Source organism: Callospermophilus lateralis, chromosome 8 (assembly GCF_048772815.1).
Source record: "Callospermophilus lateralis isolate mCalLat2 chromosome 8, mCalLat2.hap1, whole genome shotgun sequence".
NCBI classification, from domain to species: Eukaryota; Metazoa; Chordata; class Mammalia; order Rodentia; family Sciuridae; genus Callospermophilus; species Callospermophilus lateralis.
The window spans coordinates 3,416,156-3,443,707 of NC_135312.1; the positions used below are offsets into that span (position 1 = coordinate 3,416,156).

Genomic DNA, 27,552 nt, shown 5'->3' on the forward strand with positions numbered 1-27,552 from the left:
CTTTAATTTCCGTACAGTAGAGAGACACACAGGGGGCGGGCAGCTGTGCAGCGAAGCTCAAGACACACCCGGAGGCACACACAGGAGGAGGTGTCCACCGGAGTCCACTGCCTCCACCAGGCTCTGTGGGCAAGGCGAGGCCGGCTCAGTCCTGCACTCGGGCGGCTCTCCCCTCGGCCACCTGGGGCTGAACTTCTCCAGGCAGCAGCTGAGTGTGTGCATCACGCTCTGCTCCCTGTGCTCCTGGGAGGGTCACCTCGTGGCCAGTGCAGGGCTCGGCTCAGCAGAGGGTTGTTCACTGGCACCTGCTCCAGGCCAGTCCCTGTTGGACCCTGACCCTGCCAGGGGTCATGGGCACAGCCTGCCCTTTGGAGAGTCTAGGTGGCAGGGCGGGCAGCCCCTGTCATACCATGTTGGGGGGGTACTGCAGCAGAAGGAAACTGGACAACAGGGTGAGGGAGGTGCTCATGGGGGAGGAGCAGACGTGGGAGCTGGGACCTGAAGTGGGTGGTGAGAGGGTCAAGGGGGACATTTCAGACAGAGGGATGGACAGGTGCAGAGGCAGGAAGCCGAGGAAGAGGGTAGACTTCAGGAACTGCAGGAGTTTTATAGGTTCCAAAGAACTTCAAAGGTGACCTTCAAGAGCAGGTGCACCAGGGGAGCATGGGGCTTCCCTTGTGGTGCTGGGATTTGGGATCAAGGCTGAGATCTGGTCCTCCAGCCAGGCCCAGCCTGGGACTCTGCCTCTGGACGCTGGGAGGCTGTGGCCCTGCTGAGGACCACAGGTCCTTCGTCCTGGTCCTGGAGAGGCTCTATCCCTGCCATCTGCAGGGCCTGACCCTGGCGCTTGATGATGGAGGGGTGGCCCGCCTCACACGACCACCTCGGGCACAATGCTGAACAGGAGGTCATCGTTGCCCCGCTGCACCTCCAGCAGGAGTGGAGACTCTTTCATGATGGCCTCCTGCAGCTCACTCGAGTCCACCAGGGGGCGCCCGTTGACCTTGACGATGATGTCGCCATCTTGGATTCCCCCTCTGCCAAAGGGAGAGACACAGGGGCAGTCTTCTCAGGGGCCTGGGCTCAGCCAGGACATGGTGGGGTTCAACAGCAGCAGTTGAGCAAAAGCCATGTCAGTGAGAAAGAGCAGCAAGCAGACCACGAGGTCCCTTCCCCAGAAGGGAACCGGTGGGTGCGGAATAGCATTCTCCACTTGCCCCACCCCAGGCCACGTGGGCCATCTTTGCCAGGAAGCGCACAGCCACCTGAAGTCAGTGCAGGAGACCCGGCCCAGGGTCTGCCGCCCGCCTCCCAGGCAGCCTCCCCTCCTCCCTGCCTCCCCACCTCCCAGGCAGCCTCCCGGCCTCTTGGCAGAGCCTACCTCTGAGAAGGCGAATTTGGAACGACCTCCTGCACATAGATCCCACTGCTGACCGACGGGAAGTCAGGGTCGCCAGCCTTGAGTTCCTCCACCAAACTGAAAGGAGAGCTCCCTGTGAAGCCTCTTCCGAGCCCTGGAACCAGCTCCTCGGCATGCAGCTGTCCCACCCTCTGCCCAGGCCAGACAAGGAGCCTCCCGGGGGCCGCCACACTGCCCTGTCCTGCCACCTGGGCACTCCGTGTCCCCCACGAAAATCTCAATGCAAAGCCCCATTAGAAATGTAGAGGGCAGAGCTGGAGGGGAGGAGGGAGGGTGCACGGGAGGAAGGAGGCGGGGGGAGGGGGTGATGGGTGATGGAAGGAGGAAGGACAGTGGGGAGCAGAAAGGAGAGATGGACAGACACTCGGCACGTCCGTCACAGGATGCTCAGAGGAGACTGGACAGATGGCAGGACGGGCAGGGGACAGAGGAACAGGAAGGACACATGAGCAGGCCCACCAGTGTGGTGGTCTCCATTACAGAGGGCCTCCAAATTGCACCCCTGGAGTAACCCCCTGAAACAGGGAGAGTGTCCTTTGGGGACCGTGTGGTGGGGTGGGTATCCCAGTTCTTCCCAGAGCTCCTCGATGCCTGGACATCATCCGGCTTCAAACCCTCGGACCTGATTGGTGGACCCTGTCTCCCTCCTCTGCCCACTTCTCCGTCCCGCCTGGGTATTTCTGGGCACTGATCACGGTAGGCCTGCCATTAGGGCAGAGTAGAGGTGGGTGGAACACTTGCCCCCAGGGGCTCGTGGCCAAGGAGGTGGGGAGGGGTCCCCAAACAGCGGGAGGAAGGCAAAGCTGGGGTTCTGCAAAGAGGGGTGGCCTGTGAGGCAGAAGCGCATCCCCCAGATCCATGCACTCCCAGGACCTCAGGGTGCGACCTTGTTGGAACAGGGTCTTTGCAGATGGGATCAGTTAAGGATCCTGAGATGATGCATCCTGATGTAGGGTGACTCCGAAGTCCAGGGACTGGGGGTTTTGTAAGAGAAACAGGAGGGAGATTCGGACACAGACAGACAGAGGAGGCCACATGGACACAGCTGGAGGGATCGGCATGATGTGGCCGCAAGCCAAGGACACCCGGAGCCACCAGGAGTGGAAGAAACAGCAAAGTTCCTCCCCGAGCCCCTCAGAGGGGCCCCACTGACACCCTGACAGCAGACTTCGGGTCCCCAGAACTGTGAGCTGACACATTCGGCTGTGCTTAGCCCCCACTTTGTGGTGACTTGTGTGGCAGCCCCAGGAGGATCCAGAGCAGCACAGGAGGAGTCCGAGCATTGGCCAGGCCAGGACGGGGGCAGCCGGAGCAGGGCACGGGGAGGGGGCACCCCTCACCTGGGAGTGATGGTCCGCATCCGAATGCCAATGAACCGCTTCTTCCAGTCTGGAAATGAGTAGAGCAGGACTGGGTTACAGCTGCTGAAAAGCCACCGCCCTCCCCGAGAGGACCAGCAGGGGACAGGAGGTGCCCCGTGGGACCAGGAAGCAGCAGGAGCCACCCTGCCTGAAGCAGCTGGCCCCACGTGGCCAGGCTCCTGCAGCTGTCCTCTCAAATACTCCCCAGAGCTAGGAGGTGCCCCACACCACTGCCTTCACGTCCACTCCACCTCTGTTCCACCCATCAGCTCCAACACCGACTGCCCTTGCTGAGCTCCACACCCAACCCCAAGGGCCCTCCCCCAGCCCCACGTTGCCAGTTTCCAGTGTCCTTACTTGGAACTGAACCGACCTCCCCATACACAGTGAAATGCCTGGTGAGCACTAGCCACGTGCCAGGCCCACTGAGGTGGCCCCGCCACCCTGCTGCTCCAGCCAGCGATTTAGCAGGTCACAGACCCAGAGACTACAGTGACATGCTGTGGACCATCAAACAAGACGCAATTCGTTTCACATTTTCAATTCAGAAAAGCTTTCTGACCACAATGGACTGAACTAGAAATCAATAATAGAAATAAACCCAGAAAGTTCTCAGATAGTTTCAAAGGAGAAATCAAAAGGGAAATGAGAAAGTATTTTCAATTGCATAAAAATGAAAATCTAGCACATCAAGCTTTGTGGGAATAAGGCAGCTCTTACAGGGGAACCAGCTTACTTAAGTGTGTATGTCACAAAAGGGGTGGCCTCAAGTCAGGGCCCAGATTCCACCCGAAAAACACGGAACAGAGGCCGATGAGACGTCAAGAGAGCACATGGAAAGAAATAGAGTCTGAATCAATGAAATAGAAACAATGGAGAAGATAAACGCAAACCCAAGTCTCATTCTTTGCCACCCAAAACCCGATAGATCTTTAGCAGCATGACTGGGGAAAAGAAGAGACACCGTTGTCACCAGGGAGAGCTGGAGAGGCCGCATGGCACGGACCCAGAGACAGCAGAAGGGGTCACCAACTACCCGAGGCCAACACGCCTGGAAACGTTCTGTCCTTCCCTAAGACGGGAACTGGACGACAGGGGACTGGACAACGATGTCCACTCTCACCACTTCCCGTGAATATTTTACCAGAAATTCTTCCCAGGTAAGAAAAAGAGAGAAAGGACATTCAGACTGGACATGAAGAGGTCTGACTGTGACATTCGGGCTGTAAGGCCATCTATGTAAACAATCTAGTAGACTCTACAAAAAGTGACAGTGAGCACCAGTGTCACGGTTGGACCTAACGCTCCCAGCGACTCCTGGGTTGAAGGCGTGGTCCCCGGGCAGCACTGTCCAGGGGTGGGGCTCCCAGTAAGGCGCACTCAGGGCTCTGACCTGAGTGGACTAACCCACGGGTGCAGTCATCTGTATGGACTCTCGGAGGTGGTGGGAACGGCAGGGGGTGTGTCTGTCCCTGTGCCCTCCTCTCGCTCTGCTCCATGAGGTGGGCAGCTCTGCTTCCCCATGAGCCCCCTGACCATGCTCTGCCTCACCTCAGGCCCCAAAATGTTGGTGCCATCTGACCACGGACTGACTTCTCTGGAACCGACTCACAGTGAGCCTCCCCTCCTCTGGCTGATTTTCTCAGGTCCTCGACTCAGTGGCGGGAAGGTGACTGGCCACCAGGGAGCTACCAATCTGGGGAGGCAGCTGTCTCAGGACCAACACGCCAACAGCATTTTATTTGTATATTCCTGTTACAAACCATCAGCGACTGACCTGGACACTGCAAACCATGGCCGCTGCTGAGAAGGGCCAAAGAAGACCCAATGGACGGGGAGAGACTGGGATGGCAGGTCCGAAGACCCAACAGTGAGAACAGCAAGCCAGTTCTCCCCAGGCTCATCTCTAGGTCAATGCAAGCCCGACCCAGACCCCGGAGGGTTACCAGAGTGAAAAGCTGACCCTGAAGGTTTGGGAGTGAAAGACGAGAAGAGCCAAAACAGCTGGAGGAAGAACACGGGGGGGCAGGGGGCTCCACACCCGACCTGAAGCCTCTCTCTCTACTTTGCACCATATAAAAATTTATTTTGAAATATGTTTTAGCCCCAAGTCTGAAACCTCAAAAAGTAGGACTTCTGGGGGAGAATCCTGGTCTTGGGCTGCGGAGATCCCTTAGCTACAACACTAGATGCGTGACCTAGTCCCAAAGAAGCTGGATTCATCCAATTGTACCGAATTTCTGCTCTTTAAAGACACTGTTAAGAGAAGAAAAAGGCCAGCCAGGGCAGCAGAGAACCCCTGCAGCTCACGTACCAGGCTCCTGTGCCGACCCGAGGGAAACTGCAGCCCCTCCAGGAGCACAAGCAACCTGAAGCTTTATTTTATTTATTTATTTATTTTTAGGGCAAAATATTTAAACAGACGCTTCACCCAAGATGGACGACTTTACAAGCCACCTGGTGGGTGGTGTCTGCTGGCTCTGGTTTTCAACTGGCTCATGGCACAGGCTGCCTGGGGTTCTGAAGCCCCCCAGCTGCGAGAGGGTCTGGGGTCAGCAGGGAGACAGGCCAGTAAGGGCTCTGGTGGCCAGAGGCCAGGTGTGGGTAGTCCTGCAGGTAGGCCCAAGGACTTGCTGGTGGGAGGGACAAGGGCTGGAGGTGTGGAAGGACGGGGTTGCCCTTCACTGAGGGGCGGCTGGGGGCGTGGGCAGGAGTCTCCTCCTACAATTGGGGAGAGGTCCGTGGGGAGGTGAGTCTGTGGACTCAAGTCTAAGCCCAGGAGGCTGTACGGGGATGGGCCAAGCCCGAGTCTGAACACCTGGGCCACCCTAGTGGCTCCCTCCTGGGCCCTGGCTGCAGGTCAGCCTGGTTCACGGCGCGAGGCCACGCTGAAAGCAGGTAAGGTGCAGCCTCCCGCACACACGCGGGGGCAGGGCCTGGTCCCTTGCAGGTGGAGGGTGCCTTCCCAGCAGAAGCCCAGCTTGGGGTCACCTGGGAGCCAGGGACAGTCACTGGGTAGGAGGGCCCCTTGCTGCCCCTCCAGCAGGGCCAGCAGCCCAGCCATGGAGGCAGCTCTCTAGGGACACGGGGCCAGGGGCAGGGTGTTGTGAACAAGGGCGTCAGCCGCTGGCCGGAGGAGCTGGGCGCCTGGCTGCGCTCCTTCCTCAGCCCATGGCTCTGTCGCCCCAGGGTGCCCTTCAGAGGGAGCCCAGAGCACCGGGAGGCCGCCGAATGGCGAGGAGATGGAGCCCGAGAGGGCCCCGTGACCTGGGCACACGAGCTTCAGAAGCAGGATACGGTAAAGTCCCTGAGCGGGAATGTCACCTCCACAACCCAAAACACGTAGGGCGCACTCCATAGGAGGGCTCCGTGCACAGGGGCTGCTCCCCGGCTCCCTCCTGCCCGGCTCCCAGGGCTCTGCCCCAGCCCCTCCTGCTCCCACCCACATTCCACCTTTCTAGAAACCCTGCTGGTGCCACCTTGGAGCAGACCCCCACCCATCAGGTCTCCCTGACTGCTGCCACCGGGCAGGGCACTGAGAGCACCTGCTGTTCCGCGGCTCACCTTGCCCCTAGCCAGGGGAGGCCCTGCCGTTACCCCGACTCTCTAAGCCTCTCCAGGCCCCAGCTCCCGGGCACAGCCCCCTGCCCAGGGGCCCACCGCTGCCAGGGCCTCCTCTCCAGCCCCCACGCTGGCCCGGAGTCCTGCACAGACTGCGCTGGCCCACCCCTGGGATGTCACATGTCCTGCTCACGGCCAGACAGGGCCTCCCCCATCTCCTGAGCAGGCGCCCCTCTGCCAGATGCCACCTCCTAGGGGTCTCCTGCTCCCTGTCCTCTACAGCCTCCCACCTGCCTTCCTCCTGATCTCTGAGACACCAGGTCACCTGTTGGCCCATGGGACATGCTCTTTGAGGGCTTGGCCCAGCCTGCAGGAGGGCTAGGCAGGGAGAGGCAGCTGGACACTTGCCCTGGCTGCCCCGGCCTTGTGTGTGACAAAGCCAAAGTTCAGCTGGACCTTGTCCAGAGCTCAGGAGGAGAGGCTGGCCTGGGCTCAGCTGCCCCCTCCCCCTGAAGGAGGAAAGAGGCACAAGACCCCTGCCCAGCCCCGGGCCTCGGCTCTGCCTGCCCTGCCCTCCTGCTCCAGCCTTGCCTCTGTGGGTGGGGGCTGCCTCTACCCTCCCTAGTCTGCTTGGGAAGGACCTCCCCAGGTTCTGCCTGTCCCCACCTTGCCCACTCCTGACCCCGCAGCTTTCCTGAGCTCTCACAGCCAAGGATGCCCTGCCCCCCACAGTGCAGTGGTCACGTGACCTGAAAGCCCCGGGCATCTGCAACCCTGGACAAGAACAAGAGTGCACTTAGCATCCTGATTTAATAAAAAGAGTGATCATTTTAAAGAACTTTAAATGGGTTTGGATCATTTCATATTTTTATTTAGAAAAAAGAAAGAAAAAACAAACTAACTTTGGAAGAATTTTAAAACAACAGATTCGCTTCTCAGCTAAGATATCTGGGGGGTCTTTGTGGGAGGGGGTGGTCTGCACTGTCCTTGGGTGAGGGATGAAGGTTTCTCAGGGGCCAGGTGAGGTCAGTGCTGACCAGGACAGTCCCCATAGCACAGAGAAACAAAGCCAAGTGCTGGCGGGTCCTTTTCCAAGAAAGGAGAGGAAGAGGCCAGAAGGGAGAGGCCACCACCCCACTCCTGCAAGACAGGCAGCCCACACCTCACCCACAGGCACAGCCATTGACCCCCGGGGTGGCCCAGGCCAGGGGACCCAGAGAGCCGAGGACAGCTAACTGGAAAGGCTCAGAGAAGGAGAACCCAGCTACCAAGGAACCAAGGTGCAGCCTGGTCTAGCTCTGAGGCTCCTGGCAGCCAAGAAGAGGCCTGGGGCTCAGATGGTGCCCACTGCCCAAGAGGAGGAGGCTGGGCTTGGTGGGAAAGAGCCTCTGCCCAGCCCCAGACTGTCTTCACCTAAGGGCACTTAGGAACGAACGCAGGGTCCGGTGGCCATTCTTCCTTTGACCAGTCCTCAGGCTGCGTGGGGTCCTTGTGCTTGGCGGGCAGGATGGTGGAGGAGGGCGAGCAGAGAGGGCCCTGCTCAGTGGAGTGCTGGTGAGGGGCGGGGGGACAGGGAGCAAGGTGAGGGCGAGGGTGCCGGGTGCCCAGGCCTGGGAGTCGGCCAGGAGGTGAGCGTGAGATGGAGAAGCTCAACTGGGCCACCAGGAAAGGGCCCAGCTCAGGAGTGTGCCTCCCCTGGAAGGTGGCACCACCACCGACCAAAGGTGACTGGGGTGATCTCACTCGGACAGCCACCTTGTGCTGGGCAAGACCTCTCCCAGAGGGGTGCTCATGGCCACGTAGGAGTGGACAGGGTGGAGTGGGCAGCCCTGTTGGGACGGGGATGAGGAGAGGGAAGTTGACCCGAGGTGACTTCCAAGGACAAGGGTCATGTGCTCCCCTGGAACAGAGGGCACCCCACCAAGAGGTCTCCATGGCCCACAGGTGGAAGAAATAGTTAGCAGCGGGTGGAGGGATGGGTGAGGAAGGGAGAGGAGGAGGGACAGGTGAATGGGAAAATGGATGGGCACGCGGACGTTAGGATGGATAGACTAGGTAGTGGGTGGATGGTGAGAGAGTGGGGTGGGTGGATGAGTGGATGGATGCAAGGGTGGAAGGAAGGGAGAGATAGATGGATGGATAGATGAATAGAATCATAGCAGGTAAACGGCTGGAAGAGGAAGGAAGGAAGGATGGGGGGCAGGTGGGTGGGCAGGTGGATGGATGAGTGAGCTGGTGGGTGGATGGGTGAATGTATGGATGGATGGGTGGGGGGCGGGTGGGTGGGCAGGTGGATGGATGAGTGAGCTGGTGGGTGGATAGATGGGTGAATGGATGGATGGATGGGTGGGGGTGGGTGGGTGGACAGGTGGATGGATGGATGGGTGGGTGGGTGGATGGGTGGATGGATGGATGGGTGGGGGGGCAAGTGGGTGGGTGGGTGGATGGATGAGTGAGCTGGTGGGTGGATAGATGGGTGAATGGATGGATGGGTGGGTGGGTGGGTGGGTGGATGGATGGATGGGGGGGCAGGTGGGTGGGTGGGTGGATGGATGAGTGAGCTGGTGGGTGGATAGATGGGTGAATGGATGGATGGGTGGGTGGGTGGGTGGGTGGATGTGTGAATGGATGGGTGGGTGGGCTGATGACAAATAGGTGGGTGGAAAGGTGGGAGGATAAATGGACAGGTGGATGGACAGGTCCACAGGTGAGTGGGCAGGTGAGTGGGCAGGTGGACTGGTGGATGGGTGGAGGGTGGGTATTAGGAAGAAAGCATCAAACTGTGACAACTAAGGAACAGCCCAGTCAAGAGGAACCAGAAAGTCCAAGCTGATGAAGAGAACTGAGCCAGAACTCCGGAGCCACCGGACGTGTCTGGACGGCAGCAAGTGGAGGGGCAGGGAGGCCCCCGAGAGGCCACAGAGGAGCTGTCCTGGCGTCCCCTGGCTCTGGGAGGGCGAGGGGACTATGTCTAGTGGTGAGCACTGCTCACAGAGCACCTGCTCCGACGCTGGCCCCGGAGCCGGGAGGCAGGGCCTGGCCCTGGGGGTGCCCCTGCCCCCCCGCCCCCCAGGAGACCGTACCTTTGATGTGCTTGTCCTGGAACTCTGACAGGAAGCGCGTGATGCGGTCCGAGGGGATGGCAAAGGAGATGCCAGCTGCAACCTTGAGCGTGTTGATGCCAATGACCTCACCATCCTGGCAGGGCCGTCAAAGCAGGGTGGTCACACGAGGGAGCCCAGGCAAACTGCTGCCCACCAGGCACGGTGCCCACAGCCTCCTCTCCAGAGGGGGCCCTCGATGCCCCCACAGAGACACTTCTGGAGTGGCCCCAACTGGCCTGAGGGGTTGCTCCTGGGTCGCCCCCTTCTGCTGTCTCCAGAGAGACCTGCTCCGTCCTGGGAGCTTGCAGCCGAGCCTGCCCCCCGCCCCACCCTCTGCCCTGGGCGGTAGTGCCCCTGGACCCGGATGCCAAGAGAAAGGGAGAGCTGTGACCGGGCGCTGTCTTTGTGTCTAGGAAGCAGGGGGCAGGGAGGGGCCAGGGCAGCCCCACACACCCTCTGTCCCTGAGCCTCCCCCGCCCCTTCCCCAGACACCAGGACCTCACTCCCCTCAGCCGGGGCAGCACCCTGGCCAGGGGTGGGATGTACCTTGAATATAACCCTGAGGGAGGGAGGCCCAGGGTGAGGATCGCCCAGACTGTCTCCTGCCCCACGCACGCAGGGCGCTGCTCTCGGGCAGCTCACTCTGGTGGCAGCCACGGCCCTTGGGGGCATGGGGCAGCATGGGCCTTGGGGCTCAGTCCCCTCCTGGCCTCCGGCCCAGCCGTGCTCCTGTCTGTCAGGTGTGCGGGTTCTGGGGCCCCACTGTGGGTCCTGTCCCTGCCTTGAGGCTGTGCCCCCCGTGAGCAAAGCCCTGGAAACCAGAGACGCTGGATCTAGGAGACACTCACCAGGTTCACCAGGGGTCCCCCGGAGTTCCCGTACTGCAGGGGAGGAAACAGGTGTTACTCTGCCTGAGCCCCAAGCGCCCCTCTGCCCAGCCGCAGCCTCGGCTCAGCCCTGCCTCACCCACAGGAGAGCTGAGGCCACGGAGGCCACACCCACAGCCCTCGGAGGACTCCTCTGTTCACCAGCGCTCTCCACGCAGGCCCCCTGCTTTGGTGTCTGCACCACTGGCGGGCGGGGGCACCAGGGGGGCATGCAGTGCAGGGCACCTTCCCGGTCCTGCTGACCTGGCCTGGGGTCCCTATAGAGTCGAGCAGGCGCAGCGGGCGTGTGCCGCACTGTCCGGGCAGAGCCCTGAGAATGCAGGGGGAGGCACCACAGGGAGGCAGAGGGCCCAGCTGGGCACAGCCCGGGCATGACCCAGCATGGCAGAATGCAACGCTGCCTGGGGGACAAGGCGTCCGGGTCGTGGCCAGGCCTCCCCGTCGCTGAAGGACCATTAGGGTCTGAACCCCCAGGGTGGCCTGGGCACAAGGCACGGGTCAGCACTGCTTCTGGCAGCAGTCAGGAGCTGGAACCTCTCCGGGGACAGGAGCAAGCCAGGTCTTGGGTGTGAACAGGGTGTGCCAGGGCTGGCGGCCTCCCCCGCTCTGGGACTCACGTTGATGATGGCGTCTGTCTGGACGTAGTCCATGTCTGAGTCCCGGAGGCCCAGCTCTCTGCCGTCCCGCTGGGCAGTGCTGACAATGCCCGTCGTCACAGTGTTCTGTAGGGCGAAGGGACTGCCAATGGCCACCACGAACTCACCAGGCCGCAGGTCTGCCGAGTGACCCAGCAGCAACACAGGGAGCTTTTTCTGGGGGGACGGGGAGAAAAGAGAGGGAGGCTCAGGTGACCTGAGCTGAGATCCCAGCTGGGTGGTCCCAGGGAAGCCGGGGGCAGCTGTACAGGGAGGGCCCCATGAGGCCGAGCCAGGCCCCCGCATGGATCAGGGCCAGGACAGCGCCAGACCCAAGCTGGAGCCACGGAACAGAGGCTCAGTAGGGCTGGCCACGTGGCCCACCACGGGAAGGCACAGAGGGCCCAGCTGGGCACAGCCTCTGAGCTCCTGAGCCTCCTGGCTTAATAGCCACAGGACCCTCTGGAAATCCAGTGGTGCCTGGGGTGGACAGCTCTGCAGGTGCCAGAGCCAGCTGAGGACCCCCCGACACCCCACCTCCTGACAGACGCACAGGGCACCCGAGTCCGGGGGTGAGCTGACGTAGTCACCCACGCCAGCCCCAGTGCCCCTCTCTTAGCTTCACGTGGGGCTCAGAGCCTCTGTCTGACCCGTGGGCTGGGAGCTGGCAGGGGGGCCAAGTCCAACTGCTCTGCACTCAGGAGCTGCAGGGAGGCTCAGAGGGGTGCCCTCGAGTGCCCGTGAGCAAGTGCCAAGGTGCACACACAGGGCAGGTGACTGGCAAGAGCCAGGCAGCCCTTCAGGGGCGTCCACGTCAATTCCAGGGTCTGGTCTGCCCCAGTAGCCTGAGACGTCACTGCTGGGGAGGCTGGGGAGGGCCACCTGGGACTGCCTGCCCATGGCCAGACCACATGGGCCTAGCTCTGGAGGGAGCAGGACGGCTCCTCATCTCTGGGCCTCTCCTCCTGGCCTCTGTTCTCCCCTTGCCCTTCTAGCCCTGTTGAGGGCCTCCATGTCGAATGAGACACCTTCCTGGGGGCAGTTTTCGTAACAGCTGTCCGTGGAGAAGAGGGGGGCAACGTGGACAGAAGCCACGTGGAGAGACCCCGGTGGGCGCGGGCACGGACCCCTGTGCTCTGGTACTGGCCGTGAAGCTTCCATCCATGGCATGTAGGGACTCAGGAGGAGGAGCCAGGCCACCCACCGGAAGGCGGGGACCCAGAGAGCAGACCTCTGAGAGGCCAGAGGGCCAGGGTGGCTTGTGTGCACCCGAGACCGAAGCTGGCCAGCTGGGAGGCAGAGCCACCACTGGGTTGGCACCACGAGGCCACCAGGCTCAAGGGGGCTTCCTCCTGGGGACATGGCAGGAGGTGCTGGCCAGGGGTTCAGTGCTGGGTTTCACTGGCTCGGGCAGCACCTATGGGCACAGGTGTCCACGAGAGCATCTGTTCTGCCCACCTGGGGTCCACACTGGCTGATCCCTCAGGACAGTGCCATGAAACCAGGTGGAGAGACCCAGCCGGCACCGTCTGGCTCTCCCTCCCGCCTGGGCCCCGGGGCAGGGCCAGCTGTGGTCCTCAGGCCACGCCCCCTCTGCCTGCGCTCACTGCTGGGCACAGTGACCTCACCCTGGCCTGGCCGACAGCCCCTCTGGACATCAGCACAGTCGCCCAGCGGTGACAGAGACCATGGGGCCCCAGCCCACAGCATGACCACCTGGCGTGTCACGGGATGGGCCGGCTCCTGTCCTCGAGCCTGCTCCTGCCAGGACTCAGGTTCCCTGACTTTAAAGAGAGGTGACGCCCCAGACTCAGCAGCTGGGGGTGAGCAGGCTTAGGCGCGGAACTGTCTGCACCGCTGCTCCAGCCTGCTTCGGCAGGGCCACAGGAGGTCCTGCCAGAGACCTGTCACCATGATGCTGTCCACCTGTGTCCAGGGGAGGGGCCAGACCCCAACTCAGCACCAGGGAAGCCCCATGTGCAGGCGCCCACCAGAGGCTTAGTGATTGCGTGACAGTCGTGGAGGAGGCCACGGGAACCCCCAGGCGGCCTAACGACCACACTGGGCACCACGAACAAGCCCAGGGGAGGCCCAGCGACTCGGCTCAGCAGGCTGACCCTGCCACCCTTGGCCACGGTCCTGGGAGAGTTACCCGCCCTCCCCTAGCCTCAGTTTCCTGGTCTGAGATTCCAGGCAGGGACAACCTGAGTGAGCACGGCTCGTGCCCAGCATCAGAAACAGAGTCCCTGTGCCGGGGCAGCTGTGCTGGGCAGCCAGAGGCAGGGGCAGATGCTGTGGAGGGCAGGGTGGGTGTCTCCAAGGATCTGGCCTCAGTGGACACATGGGACAGCTGCATCTGCAGGAGCAGGCCCCAGGTGCACCCATGGAGCCCCGTCCTGGGGAGTGGCGAGGACCTGGTCCCGCTGCTCGCCACACGACCTGGCCAGTCACGCAGTCCTGCTCGGTCCTGCGCCTGGGGCCGGGAAGGGCAGGGCTCCAGAGACCCAGGCTCCAGCTCTGACTTGGCCAGTGACCCTGGGAGGATGGCTGGTGGCCCTCAGGACTCAGTTCCCCAGCTGTCCTGGGGACGTTGGGCCGGGTGTCCAGAGGCCTGGGGTCAGGAAGAGGCGGCCTCACGGTGCCCCTGCCGTCCCTGAGCTCACCTTGGGGTGGATCTTGATGGTGGCGATGTCAGACTTCTTGTCGATGTCCTTGATGGTGGCCTCGTAGGAGTCTCCGTTCTGCAGCTGCACCTTGAGCTGCTGCCGGCCTGAGGCCGAGTTGGTGCTGGACACCACGTGGGCGTTGGTGACGATCAGACCCGCCTCCGACATGATGAAGCCCGAACCGCTGGACAGGGGCACGTTGCGGCCAAACAGAGGGTGTCTGCAGAGTGCAGGCACAGGTGGTGCTCAGGCAGGCCTCCTCTGCCAGGGCAGGGGCAGGCAGCCGGGAGCAGAGCCCACGTGGGTGAGAGCACCGGCGTGGAGTCCCCGGGCTGCGCAGACGGTGGCTGTGTCACCTACAGGTCATGCCCTGGCCATGAGCTGGGCCTACCTCACAGCCATAAAGAAGGGATGGTCACCTCCAGCCTGCAATTTGCTGCGATGAGCACCATGCCCACGAAGGCCTGCGCGGCCCACGGAGGCACTGTCTGCCCACACAGGGCCCTGGAGCCAGCCAGACCTGACCCTGATCGCCAGGCCTGCTGATTAGCTGCAGCCGTCAGGCAGGTGTCTAAGCCTCAGGCCTCAGTCGCCCCATCTGGAAACAGGCTGTCTGTGTCGGGGCCACACCCACCCAGAGGGGACGGAGGGGCAGCAGAGGCAGCTTGGGGCAGGTGGGGCGTCCCGGGGGTGCAAGCAGTGCACAGTCCCTGGGGCTGCTAAGTGGACGGGGGCAGGGGGACCAGGCCCTTGGGGCCTGGACCAGGCAGGAGAGGAAACACCAGGAGGAAGGCCTGGCACATCTCAGGGGCACAAGGGCTTCTGCAAGGTGCAGAAATAGCCCCTCAGACAGCAGCAAGGCCACCGGGCAGCTCCAAAGTGGGCCAGGCCCGCACACTCGGCCGGTGTGGGCATGGGCACAAGCGTTAGTCCAGCACCTCATGTAAACAGGGTCTTTGCTGCTGTAATGAAGTTAAGATGAGGTCACGCTAGAGCCGGGGGGCCCCAAACACAGGGACCATCTGATGCAGGGACACGGGGGCACGGGCCAGTGGGTGGACTGGACAACACAGCACAGCCCAGGATGCCAAGGGCTGCTGCCCACCAGCAAGGAGAGAGGCCTGCAGCAGGCTCTCCCGAAGCCCAGGAGGGATGAGACGGGCGCACCCTGATGTTGGGCTTCCGGGCTCCAGAGCGGTGACCAGCCCTCTGCGGCCAGGCCACGTGGTCTTGACCCTTCTGTCGGAAGCCAAGAAAACAACGCTGCACATGCCCAGGGAAGCCCGGCCCTGCCCGGGTCAGGCCCACGGCGATGGGCAGAGCGTGAGTTTGTGTCCAGCTGCTCAACCACCCTGCACTCTGAGCCTGGCACTGTCCACTCCCGGCTGTGATAGCCCCGTCCTGCCCAGCTGCTTCACCTCCAGAAGCCCTGCACAGCCTCTGCGCCCAGCACGTGGGGTTTGCAGACAGGGCCCGAGGGGGCCCTGTGGTCTCCTCCCCGTGCCCACACCTGGGTCAGGGGTCACCATCCACTCAGATACTGCCTCCAAGGCCAAGGAGGGACTGGCACTGCCAACCGCCCAGGCCACCTGCAGTCGGTGATCAGTGGCGTGGGGCTGTGCCCCCGGCTCTGCAGAGAGCTGGTGTGCTGTCCAGACACAGAGGGACAGCGAAGGGCCACTTAGTCCACCCAGTTGTAATCTCCTCGATGACTTGTCTCAGGGCCCCCAGGGAAGGGCAGCCGGGGGTCAGCCTCTGCACAGAGACGGGTTCCACCCTGGGGTCAGGAGCCCGGGTCAGCCGCAGTGGGGCCTCCAGCTTCGCGGCAATCTCAGGCCTGGGCTTCCGCCTCCTGGAATGGGGACAGCAGAGGCCCCTCCTGGGACTCCTTGGGGCTCCGTGGGCTGGGACTGTCCACCAACGCAGGGCACTCTGCAGGCCGCTGGTCGCGTGGGCCACGGTCTCATGTGCACTGAGTCCCGTGAGTGTCCATCTCCCTCCCGTAGGAGGTGGACACCCCCAGGGCTGCGCTGGGAAACTTGGCCAAGCCTGGGTGCCGCGGGGAGCGCGGAGAAGACCTGGCTCTGTCCCAGGACAGCCAGGGACGGCGGGTGTGGAGCGCGGCACCTGCACTCACTCCAGGCCCAACAGAGGCCCTCTCCTCCCATCCCTATGAGGACGAGGACGACGGGCTCCCGCCAGACCCCGGCCTCACCCAGGGCCAAGAGCAAGGCAGCGAGCGCTCTGAGCTGGAGAGACCTCATGAGGGACCGTCTCCTCTCCCCAGGACTGCGCTGGACGCAGTGGCCAGTGACTGGGCAGGGCTGGGGACCAGCTCTGAGGGCCCTGTGATGCTGGGGCGGGAAGCTGGGGCAGGGGGCTCTGGCAGGACCCCAAGGGGACCTGTGCTCCCTGACCCTCCCTCCCTCCCACTCACTCCTGCCCCTGCCACACTGGCCGGCCACCTTGGTTGGGGCCAGGCTGTCCTAGGCAAAGCCACTCTGCCAACCCCCTTGGGGACCCCGCTTGTAGCCTGGTGTGGCCCCCGGGGCCCCAGGCAGCCCACCACCCCGATCCCCTGCTGCTTCACCCTGGCCACTGGAATCCAGCCGAGTTTGGGCCCCATCAGACAGAAGGGACCCAGGGGACATCAGGAAGCCACCGGGTGCAGCAGGCCCACGCACCTCAGGAAGAGCTCGATGTGGACCACGGCTGGCGCGATCTTCTCCACCACGTCGGCGATGAAGTTGAACTTGTACCGCGGGCTGGTCAGCGGGTGGAGACCTGCACTGACAGAGGCCGCCGGTGGTCAGGAGCCCTGCGGCTCCCAGCAGCCCTGACTGTCCCAGGGAGGAGGAAGCCCCACCTGAGACCCCCTGTCGGGGCCAGCCTCTGCCTGTGCAGAGCCTGGGGTACCTCAGACACTTGGGAAGGTGACCCCTCACCCTGAGGACAGGTAAAGAAGGCTTCTGCAAGCTGAGCATCCTCAGATCGCCTCCCTGGACACTGCTGAGCTAGCCAGGAGGCTCAGAGAGGCTAAGACACTTGCCCTGGGTGACACAGCATTGATACTGGGGCCAGCGCTGGGCTCAGTACCCTGTGCCCTTCCTCTCTGACGTGACAGCTGTGTGCTTGCAGGAAATAACCATTCCACCTCCTCGTAGGCTCTGCAGGTCCTCTAAGCCTGGGAGCTGGTGAGGTACAGTGGAAGCCCTGGGCAGTCCCTTCAAAACTGCCCCCCAGCTCCAGTGTGGCCTTGCTGGACTGACAGTGACCGATTCCTGAGTGAACAGGGCCACACCTTCATATCTCTTGGCCACAGCCCTGTCCTGCTGGCTGGGCATCTTGTGAACTTCCCTGACCCTTCACCAGCTCGGGTCTCTGCTGCCCTTCGCCACGGGCTGCTGCCCACCAGGCCCAGGCTGCGGGCAGGTGGGGCAGGGCACAGGCCACGGCTTTGGTCTCCTGCACTGGCCTTGCTGACACCCCCAGGTCCCTGGCCCCTGTGCTTCTAGGCAGGGCCCCTGCTCTGGCCTGGCCCCAGCTTGGCTGGGCAGCTGCTTCCAGCTCTGTGGCTTCAGTGCTTCCTGACGCACCTGGCCTGAAGGTGCCCCTGGGCCTGCAGGGACAGGTGTGAGGGTGACTCGCAGACTGTGACCCTCCCTGCCAGGGGCCACCACCACATGGCCACCCAGCCACCTCAGCTAAGGCCCAGCCCAGAAAGCACGGTGTGTAGCTGAGAGCCCCAGGTCACTGGAGGTGGGGACCGCAGACCAGAGGACACCTGGCTTTCTGGACCGTCCAGCCCACCTGGTCAGCCTGGAGAGAAGGCCACCTGTCAGGGGTGGCCAGGGCCTGAGGGGAGACGCCAACCCCCACGGGCTCCTCACAGATCAAGCTGGTAGGTGCGGTGGCCCTGGGCCCTGGACTGTCCTCCCGGGAGCAGCTCTGACGGGTCCCCGGTTCCCAGACCCCTTCACCACTGCCTGGGGTGGGGCTGCCCAGGCTTAGTACCCAGTACCCTGTACTTAGTACCTTAGTACCCTGACCCTCCACACAGTGGGTGGCCAGGCCCGCAGCTCCTCTGCATGCCCCCGGCTCTGGGCAGGGCAGGGACCCACGAGGAATCTGCTCTCCCGCAAGATGCCCACAGCAAGGAGGCTCTGACCGGGCTCTCGGGCACTCCGAGGGGTACCCAAGCATCTGGCAGGGAGGGCCCCCTGCGGGCCCCTGCGTCTGGGCCTGTGCGCAGCAGGCTGTCTCGGGGAGAGGCACTCGGTCACCCCGACACTGAGGCCGATGTCACCCCTCCCCAGTGTGTCCTGTCACCTCCGTCCTGCAGGACCACCCCCACTTCTCCTGCCTCCCCAGGGACCCCCAGCCTTCTCCTGGTGGAGGCTCCCCCCAGGCCCCTGGCCACAGCCCGGGCCCCCGGGGCTCCCTCCGCCCACCTGGCTCCGCTTCCCTAGCACCTAAGCCCCTGGCGGGACCCGCCAGGGGAGGACCCCCCAAAGACAGCACAGTGTGACGGGAAGCTCAGGGGCGAGGCCTGGAGTCCAGGGGTGCCCAGGCCAGGCCTGGGAGGGTGGGCACAGCACACGCAGCCATCTATGCCTGTGCCCTGAAGACAGCCCTGGACGCTGGGCTCTGGCAACTGGGACGGGCCCCGTGTGACAGCACAGGGTGGGGACGTCTGTCCACTCCGCAGGGGTGATCAGACGCTCAGGACGAGCGGCCTCCCCGCTGACTTTATCCTGGACTGCAGAGGAGCTGACCCCGGTCAGAAGCCTCTGCAGGCCGCTCCGGCCCCTGGCTGACCCTGCAGGATGGCCACAGGAGAGGGGGTGGGAGAGCGGGGCAGGGCCCACGTGCCCGGGCTGCTGGCTCTGCTCCGACTCAGCAGAGGCCTGGACGGCGTGGACAGTGGCCCTGCTCCTCTGTGCCTGGGGCCCAGCACCTCTGCACCACGCCACGGGCGCAGGACGACGGGGCTTCACCCAGCACGGGAGGGGTGGGCTGCACTGCCCGTTGCCCACCCAGGCCAGCAGTCCGCATGGGCCAGGGAGGAGCAGGGCAGGGAGGGGTGGGCCGCGCTGCCCGTTTCCCGCTCACCCCTCCTGCGCCCGGCGTGGACTCTCCAGAGAAGCCCTCGTCCACCTGGCCCCCCACATGAGCCCCTGGGGACAGACGGGTCTGGGTCACCCCACACCCCAGCAGTGACCAACTCAGGGCAAGAGAGCCCCCAAAATGCACAGAAAGAGGGAAGGAGGACGGGGTGCTCTGCCTGGGGCTCCTCCAGGACCAGGAGGGCCACCCACCACACCAGGGAGGCCCAGCCGTTGCCCCGAGAGCGCAGCTGGCCCACGTCATGGCCCAGGGCGGAGGCTGGGAGGCAAGGAGCGCTGCCGGCCTGGCCAGCCCAAGACCCCTGCCGCCAGGCTGGCCCTTTAAGCCGGCCCCACACAGATGAGTCAGGATGAGTCAGTGGAGGGAGGCAGGCTGGGAAGAGGCTCTGTTTATTTGGGGTTTTGACAACCCCACCCCCACGCCCGCCTGGAGCCCGGCCGTTCAGCTGCTGCTGCTTTTATTTTCAAAAATAAACTAAACTGGAATCTAGGGAAGGCCTGGAGGTTTGGTCGGGAGGAGCTGGACAGAGTGAAGCCCAAGCCAGGTGTCTGTCTGGGCCTCTGGAGAGGAAGGGGCACAGCCAGGACCGCGGGAGACTGGGAAAAGAGCCTTCAGGGACAGAAGCCCGTCTCAGGGCTCCACCTCCACTATTCCTTCCTGGCAGGCTTCCAGGAGCACTGAGGGATGGTGGCAGCCCCTGAACTGAAGACTTTGTACTGGTTCAGGGCAGTCAAAACTGCCAGGAACAGACAGGGAAACTAAGGCCCCGAGTGGGAAAGTGAACGAGCAAGACACCATGCAGGACCACCTTGCCCTACTGCACAGGTTCTGCACTGCACAATTCTGGAGCCATTAACAAAGATCATGTGGCCTGCTTCCCGGGGAGCTGCACAGTGCACACCTGTGTGCATTAGCCCTCTAGCTCCTAAGGGACACAGCCAGGACACAGACCCTGTGTCCGGCTGCTTAGGGGTGAGTCCCAGCGTTGCTGCTCCCCATGGCAAGACCCCAGAGTCCCCCGAGCCCCTCACACCTCTATTCCTCATCTGTGAAGGGGATAACCAGCACCCTCCTTCCCTGGGTCGCTGGACGTCTGAGGCGTCTGCTAGCGGTCCACATGCGGGGGCAGGCCCAACACTGGCCAGGGGGTTCCTTAGGTAGAGGGCGTGTGCTAGCACCTGGGAGGTTCCTGGTGAGGCGTGGCCCAGGGCCGGGAGCTAAGGCGGAAGGCGGCAGGTTCAAGGTCGGCCTCACAACTCTGCAAGACCCAGAGTCAAACCAGACACAGGAAAGAGCAGCCTGGGGCAGGGAGGGAGCAGAGGAGGCATCTGGGGGCACCCTGCCGTCCCCCAGGAGGGAGCAGAGGAGGCATCTGGGGGCACCCTGCCGTCCCCCAGGAGGGAGCAGAGGAGGCATCTGTGGGCACCCTGCCGTCCCCCGGGAGGGAGCAGAGGAGGCATCTGTGGGCACCCTGCCGTCCCCCGGGAAGGAGCAGAGGAGGCATCTGGGGGCACCCTGCCGTCCCCCAGGAGGGAGCAGAGGAGGCATCTGTGGGCACCCTGCCGTCCCCCGGGAGGGAGCAGAGGAGGCATCTGTGGGCACCCTGCCGTCCCCCGGGAAGGAGCAGAGGAGGCATCTGGGGGCACCCTGCCGTCCCCCAGGAGGGAGCAGAGGAGGCATCTGGGGGCACCCTGCCGTCCCCCAGGAGGGAGCAGAGGAGGCATCTGTGGGCACCCTGCCGTCCCCCGGGAAGGAGCAGAGGAGGCATCTGGGGGCACCCTGCCGTCCCCCAGGGAGGGAGCAGAGGAGGCATCTGTGGGCACCCTGCCGTCCCCCGGGAGGGAGCAGAGGAGGCATCTGTGGGCACCCTGCCGTCCCCCAGGGAGGGAGCAGAGGAGGCATCTGGGGGCACCCTGCCGTCCCCCAGGAGGGAGCAGAGGAGGCATCTGGGGGCACCCTGCCGTCCCCCAGGGAGGGAGCAGAGGAGGCATCTGGGGGCACCCTGCCGTCCCCCAGGAGGGAGCAGAGGAGGCATCTGGGGGCACCCTGCCGTCCCCCGGGAAGGAGCAGAGGAGGCATCTGGGGGCACCCTGCCGTCCCCCAGGGAGGGAGCAGAGGAGGCATCTGGGGGCACCCTGCCGTCCCCCGGGAGGGAGCAGAGGAGGCATCTGGGGGCACCCTGCCGTCCCCCAGGGAGGGAGCAGAGGAGGCATCTGGGGGCACCCTGCCGTCCCCCGGGAGTTCCACTGACCCCTTCAGCCCCCAGGTGGAGGAACTGGAGCCCAGAGGGTCAATGACTGGACCCACCGGAGGCCGGGAGGGCTTCCTGTAAGGGGAGGGCCCAGGGTGCTTGGCCTGAGTGGCCTGGGCCGACCAGCACCCCCTGACTGGGGATGGAGGGGCCTGGCTCCATCTTGACACAGCGCAGGTCAGTGAGTAGGGCCCTGTCCTCTGCAGGGTCAGCTCAGCATGGAAGTCCACAGTCAGGAGTCAGGCCGGCCCAAGCCAAGGACAGGCCAGGGTTGGACTCTCCTGGAAGCTGGACGCCATCTCATGAGCCAGGGACCAGAGAGTGGAGGGTCAGGAGTTGAGGGGCCTGGCTGTGTGCCTTGGGTGGGTCCCCTGACCTCTCTGGGCGGTTCCTTGTCTGTGAGATGCACTAGCGATTCCCCCCTGGAATCAGCAAGATCACCGACCCTAGGAGCCCGCGTGGCGCCCGGGCCCAGCCAGGGCCGTCACAGTGGCTGTAGGAGATGCAGCCCTTGCCCTGGGTCTGGGCTGCAGCTCTCCCTGCCCTGTGTCCCCCGCTCGGGGAGCAGGCTGGATCCGAGGTTCTGGGGGTGGGGCAGGCGGGACAGAAGCACAGAGCGGCTGGGGCCCCAGGGGGCTGCTCCCAGAACATTCGCTCCCTCCCTGCTCACTGCTGTGGGCCAGGCCTGGGGGACAGCTGCAGTGCTGGGCCCAGTGGACAAGGCCTGTGAGGCTGGGCCCCGAGGAGGCACCGCTGGCCAGGCCTGGGGACGAAGCTAGGACACTCCTGGTGCAGGACACTGAACAGGCCCGGAGCTTGCAACCCACGGACAGTGGCAGCTGGATGTGGACACCTGGTCCCTCAGTGCCCTGTGGAGAAGTTGCCACCGTGTACAGGCCGGGTGGGCGCCGGGCAGCACGGGCAGAGCCTGGCACGGGCACGTCCTCTGGGTTCCTGCTGCACTAAGGACCAGGGTTAAGGTCCGATTCTGCTTCTCGCAGGAGGTCACTTCCTGGGGTGCTGGGGCCAGCACCAGACGGCCAGGCGGGGGCCGAGGCTCGGGCAGATCTGCCCCTCCACGGAGGGGCGGCTCAGTGGGCTCCCGGGCCTTCCCCGTAAGGGGCCGTGACGCCGGGCGCCGTGTCCCCAGCACTCTGAGGTGGAGACAGGAGGATCACAAGTTTGAGGCCAGCCTCGGCAACTCAGCGAGTCCGGCCTCACCGGGGGCTGGGCTGCAGCTTGTGGTGGAGACCGGGGTGCCCGGGACCAACACAGACAAACGGTACACGCTCCCCACAAAGACGCCCCAGAGGTGCGTTTAGGGCTTCTCAAGCCGGTGCACAGTCCCTGTGTCACCCCGTCCCTCCCAAGCCCTGGTGGCCGGCTCCTCCAGTGTGAGCCCGCAGGAGGCCTTCAGCCTGGCCGAGGGGCTGGCCACCTCCCGCTGCAGCTGGCCCAGACCTCGGGCCCCCGGAGCCAACACAGGGGCCTGACCTCACTGCCCAACAGGGGCCAGGCAGCAGGCCACCAGCACCTTGCTCAGGCCCCTTAGAGTGGACTTGAAGGCGGCACCTGGGCAGGTGAGGGGGCTCCTGGTCTTGCAGTGAGCTCTCCCCACCCGCTGGCCGCCCCTGCCCGCCAGGACACCGACACCACCAACACCGACGGCCACTGCACTGGGCACCTGCCCTCCACAGGCTCCAGACGTGGTCCCCTGGGCTCTCCCACCCGCTCCCCCAGCACCCCACCGCCACTCTAGGCCCACCACCCGCCACCCTCCTGTCACCCAGGGCCTCTGGAGCTCCCTCCCTCAGTTGTCACCCCTGCATGGGGCCCATCCGCTGTCCTGGCCACGCTGGCCACCCTGAATGGGCTGTCAGCCACGTGGCCATTCTGTCTGCAAGGACCCAGCCTCCCGGGGCCCACCTGCCTCCCGGGCCTCCCTCGGGCTGCCTCCTCCAGGAAGCACTCCCTGATCTCTCCCTCTCCCCGACCCCATCTGGCACATCACCATCTGTCACTAACAGCACAGGACTAGGGACTTCACAGGGGCAGGGCGATGGTGGGCAAGGAGCGGAGGCCAGATCACACGGGGCCTGCAAGCCGCCTCAGGGGTCTGTTTGGTGGGTGGAGCCATGGTCTCCTAGAGGGCGTGGGAAGACCCAGGGCAGGAGCCCCTGACGCCCCGACCCAGGCTGGTGCAGGAGCAGCAGGGGCAGGGGGTTCCCGGCCCCGTGCTCCTCCCTGGCTGGCTCCTGGCGCCCGGACGCTGTGGCAGAGGCTCTCGGGCTCGGTGGCCCTGCAGCTCTGAGCCACCCAGGCCTGAGGCCCCAGGAGGGAGGCCCACAGGAAGCAGGGGCTTCACCTCCTGAAGGGTCCCGAGTGCGGGGCTCCAGCTTCTGCAGCCCCGAGGCCGCAAAGAGGATCAAACTCCAAAGCCGCCGGACAGGACGCGCTCCCACAGAGACCCCCGGAGACGCGGGGACCTCTGGGGCAGAGTACCGCCGGCCCTGACACCATGCCAAGCCACCAGCTCAGGGTGACCCAGCAGGTGGGTCTGCTCTGAGGAGGGGAGGAGGGGCCTCCCACAGAGCCCTGGTCACACGTCACTCCGCTGGCAGGTGTCCCCAGGATGGGAAAAACGCCTTGGCAGGGAGAGGCGGTGAGCCTCCGCACGGTGCTGTGGGGTGGACGTCTCCTGGGGACCCTCTCGTTTCATGTCACCTACTGCATGTGGCAGGGACCAGAGCTGGCCCTGCACTGTGACACTCAGAGTCCACAGAGGAAGCAGAAGGGTCAGTGCAGACCCAACGCAGGTGATGCTGTGGCACTAAGGGTAACCTGGGAGTGGTGGCTAGAGGGCATGGACACCAGGCCACAGCAGGAAGAGGGACCATCCACCTGCTGTCAAGGAGGGAGCTTGGCACTGGGTACAGCAGGTACAAAGGTCCTGCGGCCCTGCAGAGGAAAGCCCAGGGCCCCAGAGCACAGTCCTCATGCTAGGCAGACCCAGGCCAGGCCCGGCTCCTTCCTGGCCGCCACATCACCCTTCCCAGCCTCTGTGGCACATCCGGGTGTCTGGCCTCAGCACCCTCCATACGGAGGGGCCTCTGTATGGGCAGCTCTGCTGAATCCTGAGGTCCGTGCCCTGGGAGACAGCAGCCAGCCACGCATAGTCCCCCCGGAACAGTGGCCCTGGGATGGGACCGCAGCCCTGAGCGGCTACCAAAGCTGAGTGACGCGCTGGTGTCAAGTTTCAAGGTCCTGAGCAGCCTGCCCCTCTGGCCCCAGCTCCCGGGGCTCCCTGGGCTCCCTGGGCTCCCGGGGCTCCCTGGCCGGTGGGCTCTGGGGCAGCACGTGCTCCTGGGCCCCATGCCCTCCTGTCCCTTCTAGGCAGCTACCACTCATGTGCTGCTCAGCTCAGGTGCCCCCTCGGGGAGCCCTCCCGAACCCCCAGATGGAACGGATGCCAGCAGCAGGACGGCATAGGACAGAACACCTGGGGTCCAGCAGGCGTGTGGAGCTGTGGGAGGCACTGCCCACGGGGCACAGCTGGCACACGCGGGGCTCGGGACGCCGTCTCTGGGTTCCTCTGCAGGTGTGGTGACAGTCCACCCACAGGTGAGGACTGGGGGTGAATAAGGGAGGTGACTCGGGGGAGAGGTGCTGCAGACCAGCGCTCAGCCCAGACCCCACATCCATAGCCTCCTGCCTCCCCGAGCAGCCTGCCCATGTCCCCAATGGTCTGTGCCATGTCCTTGTCCCCAGCCCAGGGCCAGGCAGCAGTAGGAGCGTTCCCAGCAGCAGGCACCTCTCTCCTCCTGCCTCCCGGGCCCTGAGCCTCATCCTGATGGCGACTGCCCAGGCGCAGGCTGGAGGTGGCCCCGCAGTGGGCAGACGTCAGGTCCCCGGGACTCTGCTCCTCAGAGCAAGGTCCTGGAAGGACCAGTGCCAAGCCCCTGGGTGGGTGGCCCACGAGGCGCAGGGGACCTTCCCAGATGCACGTCCATCGCTGAGCTGTGGCAGTGCTGCACCCCACGCTCCGTGCCCTGAGCAGTCTACACACAGCCTGGCCGTCACCCTCGCCTCCGGGTGTGAAGAGTCTGCTCCCAGCCCAGCGCGAGGCACGGGGGGCCTTGAGGGCCTAGGTCAGGAGGGCCCCACCCCGATGGTCTGAGGCCCCGCGGGAAGAGGCACCGCACGACCCACTCACCACTGGGCCAGCTGGCCCCCTGCCTGGGCCGCGTGGGCCCAGGCTCCCCTGCCCTGCAGGGATCACCAGAACCCAGTGCCCATGCTCCATGTTGGACTTCCAGCCCCAGAAGTGTGAGAGGTTCTGTCCCCTGTAAGTGACCCAGCCTTGGGGACCTCACCGAACCAGCACAAAACAGACCAGGACACAGCCTCGCGAGTTCCCCCCAGGAGGCCCCAAGTCCACCTGCTGCCCAAACTGTCTTCCCAGACCCACAGCGGCAGGAGGAGGCCAGCCTGCACGGGGGCCATCAGCACCCCTGCGGGAGGACCCGTCAGCACCCCTGCGGGAGGACCCGTCAGCACCCCTGTGGGAGGACCCGTCAGCACCCTGCGGAGGCCCCTGTCAGCACCCCTGTGGGAGGCCTGGGGTTACCCCGATGCAGCTCTCCTCAGGTTCTGCTCAACGTTGACGGATCCAAGCCTGTGGGGGTTGTTTCCCGACCTTTCCGGACCTATAGCACCCTAATTTTTAGAGTGCTGGACACAACTTGGGGAGTCCTGGCCTACAGGATGAGGACTCAGAACAGTGGCGAGCCTTAGGGCCACTCACCTCCTGCCCAGTCTCCAGGGTCACCCCCTAGCCCGCGGCTCAGTGCTATCCGCACCTCCCAGTGGGGCTCAAGGCGCTGGCTCGGCAGAGCCCAGAGTGTTCCGCAGGTCTCTCCTGCCAGAGCGCCTCCCCACCGAGACCGCGAAGATCTGGCCCACAGGGCCCTCTGCAGGCTCCCTGAGCTCGGGGGAACTCAGGCCATGGCCCGGCTGCACCCAGTCTCTGCCTGGCTGGCTGTGGGCTGCGGGCCCAGGGTCCCGCCCATTGCCACCTGCCCAGGCTTTGGCAAGGGGCTTCAGCAAGCACCCCCCAAGCACCAGCCCAGCCTGACGGCAGGGCTTTCTAGCTCTTCCTCGCGCCCGCAGCCATCTGGGGGACAAGAAGCACTAGAGCCACTTGCAAGTCAGAAGGGGCTGTCTTGGGGACTCAGGGGACACCCCCAGGTCCCCAGTCAGCCAGCTGGAGAAACGCCTGGAGCCACCAACAGAAAGAAAGAAGTGCTGGTGTCACCCTCCTGGACACAGCCACCAGAGACTGAGGACCAGGTAGGACTGCGACAGCCAGCTCTCTGACAGCCAGACAGGAGGGGCAGGGAAGGTCAGTGTGCCAGGCCAAAAGACGGAGGAGCCCAACCCAGGGGCTGGGGACCAGGGGGTCTGGAGCTCCCGGTTTCACTTTGGTGCATTGTGTGTGGCCTTGAGCATGTGGTGGCATCCCGGGCCTCAGCGTCTCCTCCTTTCTTCTGGAAGGCCAGGGGCTAGCTGGGCGCTTCTAAAGGGCAGCCCCTTGTGCGCAGGGAGCAGGGTCCTGCGGCTGGGCGGTCCTCTGCGCCTCGGTCCCGGGCCTTCCACCCCGTCACCCCATCCACCCGTGCACCCCGTCCACCCGGCAGGCTTACCCGATGGGCAGGCGCCCTTCTGCAGCTGGCGCACCGGCGTCCCGGAGAGCTGCAGCGCGAGGCGGCTGGCCGCCAGCAGTGCGCACACGTTGGAGTAGGTGTGCCCGTCGGTGCCACACACAGCGTGCGACCCTCGGCAGCGGCACACGCCGCGCGCGCACTCCAGGCCCTCCCCGCACGGCGCGTCCAGGGGCCGCCCGCAGGGCTCGCCCTCGCTGGCCGCACACACCAGGCAGCAGTTGCAAAGGTCGGGCACGTAGCCGCCCGGGCAGCGCGGGCTCGGGCAGCGCGACACGTCGCAGCGCGCGGGACACGGCGCTGCGGGGGACTCCCGGGCCAGCGCCAGCGCGGCCAGCGAGGCCAGGAGCAGCGCGCGCGTCTGCATGGCGGGTCTGCGGCGACGGCGGGGACACCGAGGGCGGCGGCTCAGGCGGGCGCGTGCCCGGGGCGCTGGGCCGCTCCCTCGCGAGTCTGCCGGCCGCGGGCGCCTCCGCACTTAAGGCGGCCGCCCGACCCGCCCTCGCTGGACGGCCGCCCGCGCCCGCCGGCCCCGCCCCGCGACAGGCCCCGCCGGCCTGGGACTCTGCCTGCCTGTTCCGGAAACTCCAAGTGACAAACCCATGCGTGAGGACCTGGGGAGGGAACCCTCCGGGAGCACCCCAGGCCTAACCGCAGGCTACCCCCAAAAAGGGGCGAACAGGTCAAGATGTTCCCCGCCCCTCCCGGCCCTCCTTGGCCAGCACCACCAGGTCTGCCGCAGACTGCCCTCCTGGCCCCCGCTGCCCCTGGGGACAAACACTGGGTCAGAGCTGCCGGAAGCTTCCCCAGGTGTCCTGGA

General features: G+C 64.7%; 1 protein-coding gene across 1 annotated transcript; it reads right to left on the reverse strand.

The window, feature by feature from the left end:
• On the reverse strand, nt 1–27,168 carry Htra3 (HtrA serine peptidase 3). The gene is made up of 9 exons (XM_076864245.2): nt 26,715–27,168; nt 16,319–16,418; nt 13,632–13,854; nt 10,951–11,145; nt 10,295–10,327; nt 9,426–9,540; nt 2,761–2,809; nt 1,382–1,477; nt 1–1,037 (listed from the first exon to the last, which is right to left on the reverse strand). The coding sequence occupies exons 1-9, from the start codon at nt 27,097–27,099 to the stop codon at nt 872–874; spliced, it is 1,362 nt and encodes a 453-aa protein (XP_076720360.2). The 5' UTR covers nt 27,100–27,168; the 3' UTR covers nt 1–871.
• Between the last annotated feature and the right edge of the window lie 384 nt (nt 27,169–27,552).

Bases quoted from the DNA above. Each gene is read 5' to 3' on its own strand.
- Htra3 (XM_076864245.2), bottom strand. From the start codon at position 27,099: ATGCAGACGCGCGCGCTGCTCCTGGCCTCGCTGGCCGCGCTGGCGCTG. The intron at 16,419-26,714 runs GTAAGCCTGCCG...CTGTCAGTGCAG, and splicing joins GAAGGGCGCCTGCCCATCGG to GTCTCCACCCGCTGACCAGC. The intron at 9,541-10,294 runs GTGAGTGTCTCC...CGGCCCTGCCAG, and splicing joins GGGGACCCCTGGTGAACCTG to GATGGTGAGGTCATTGGCAT.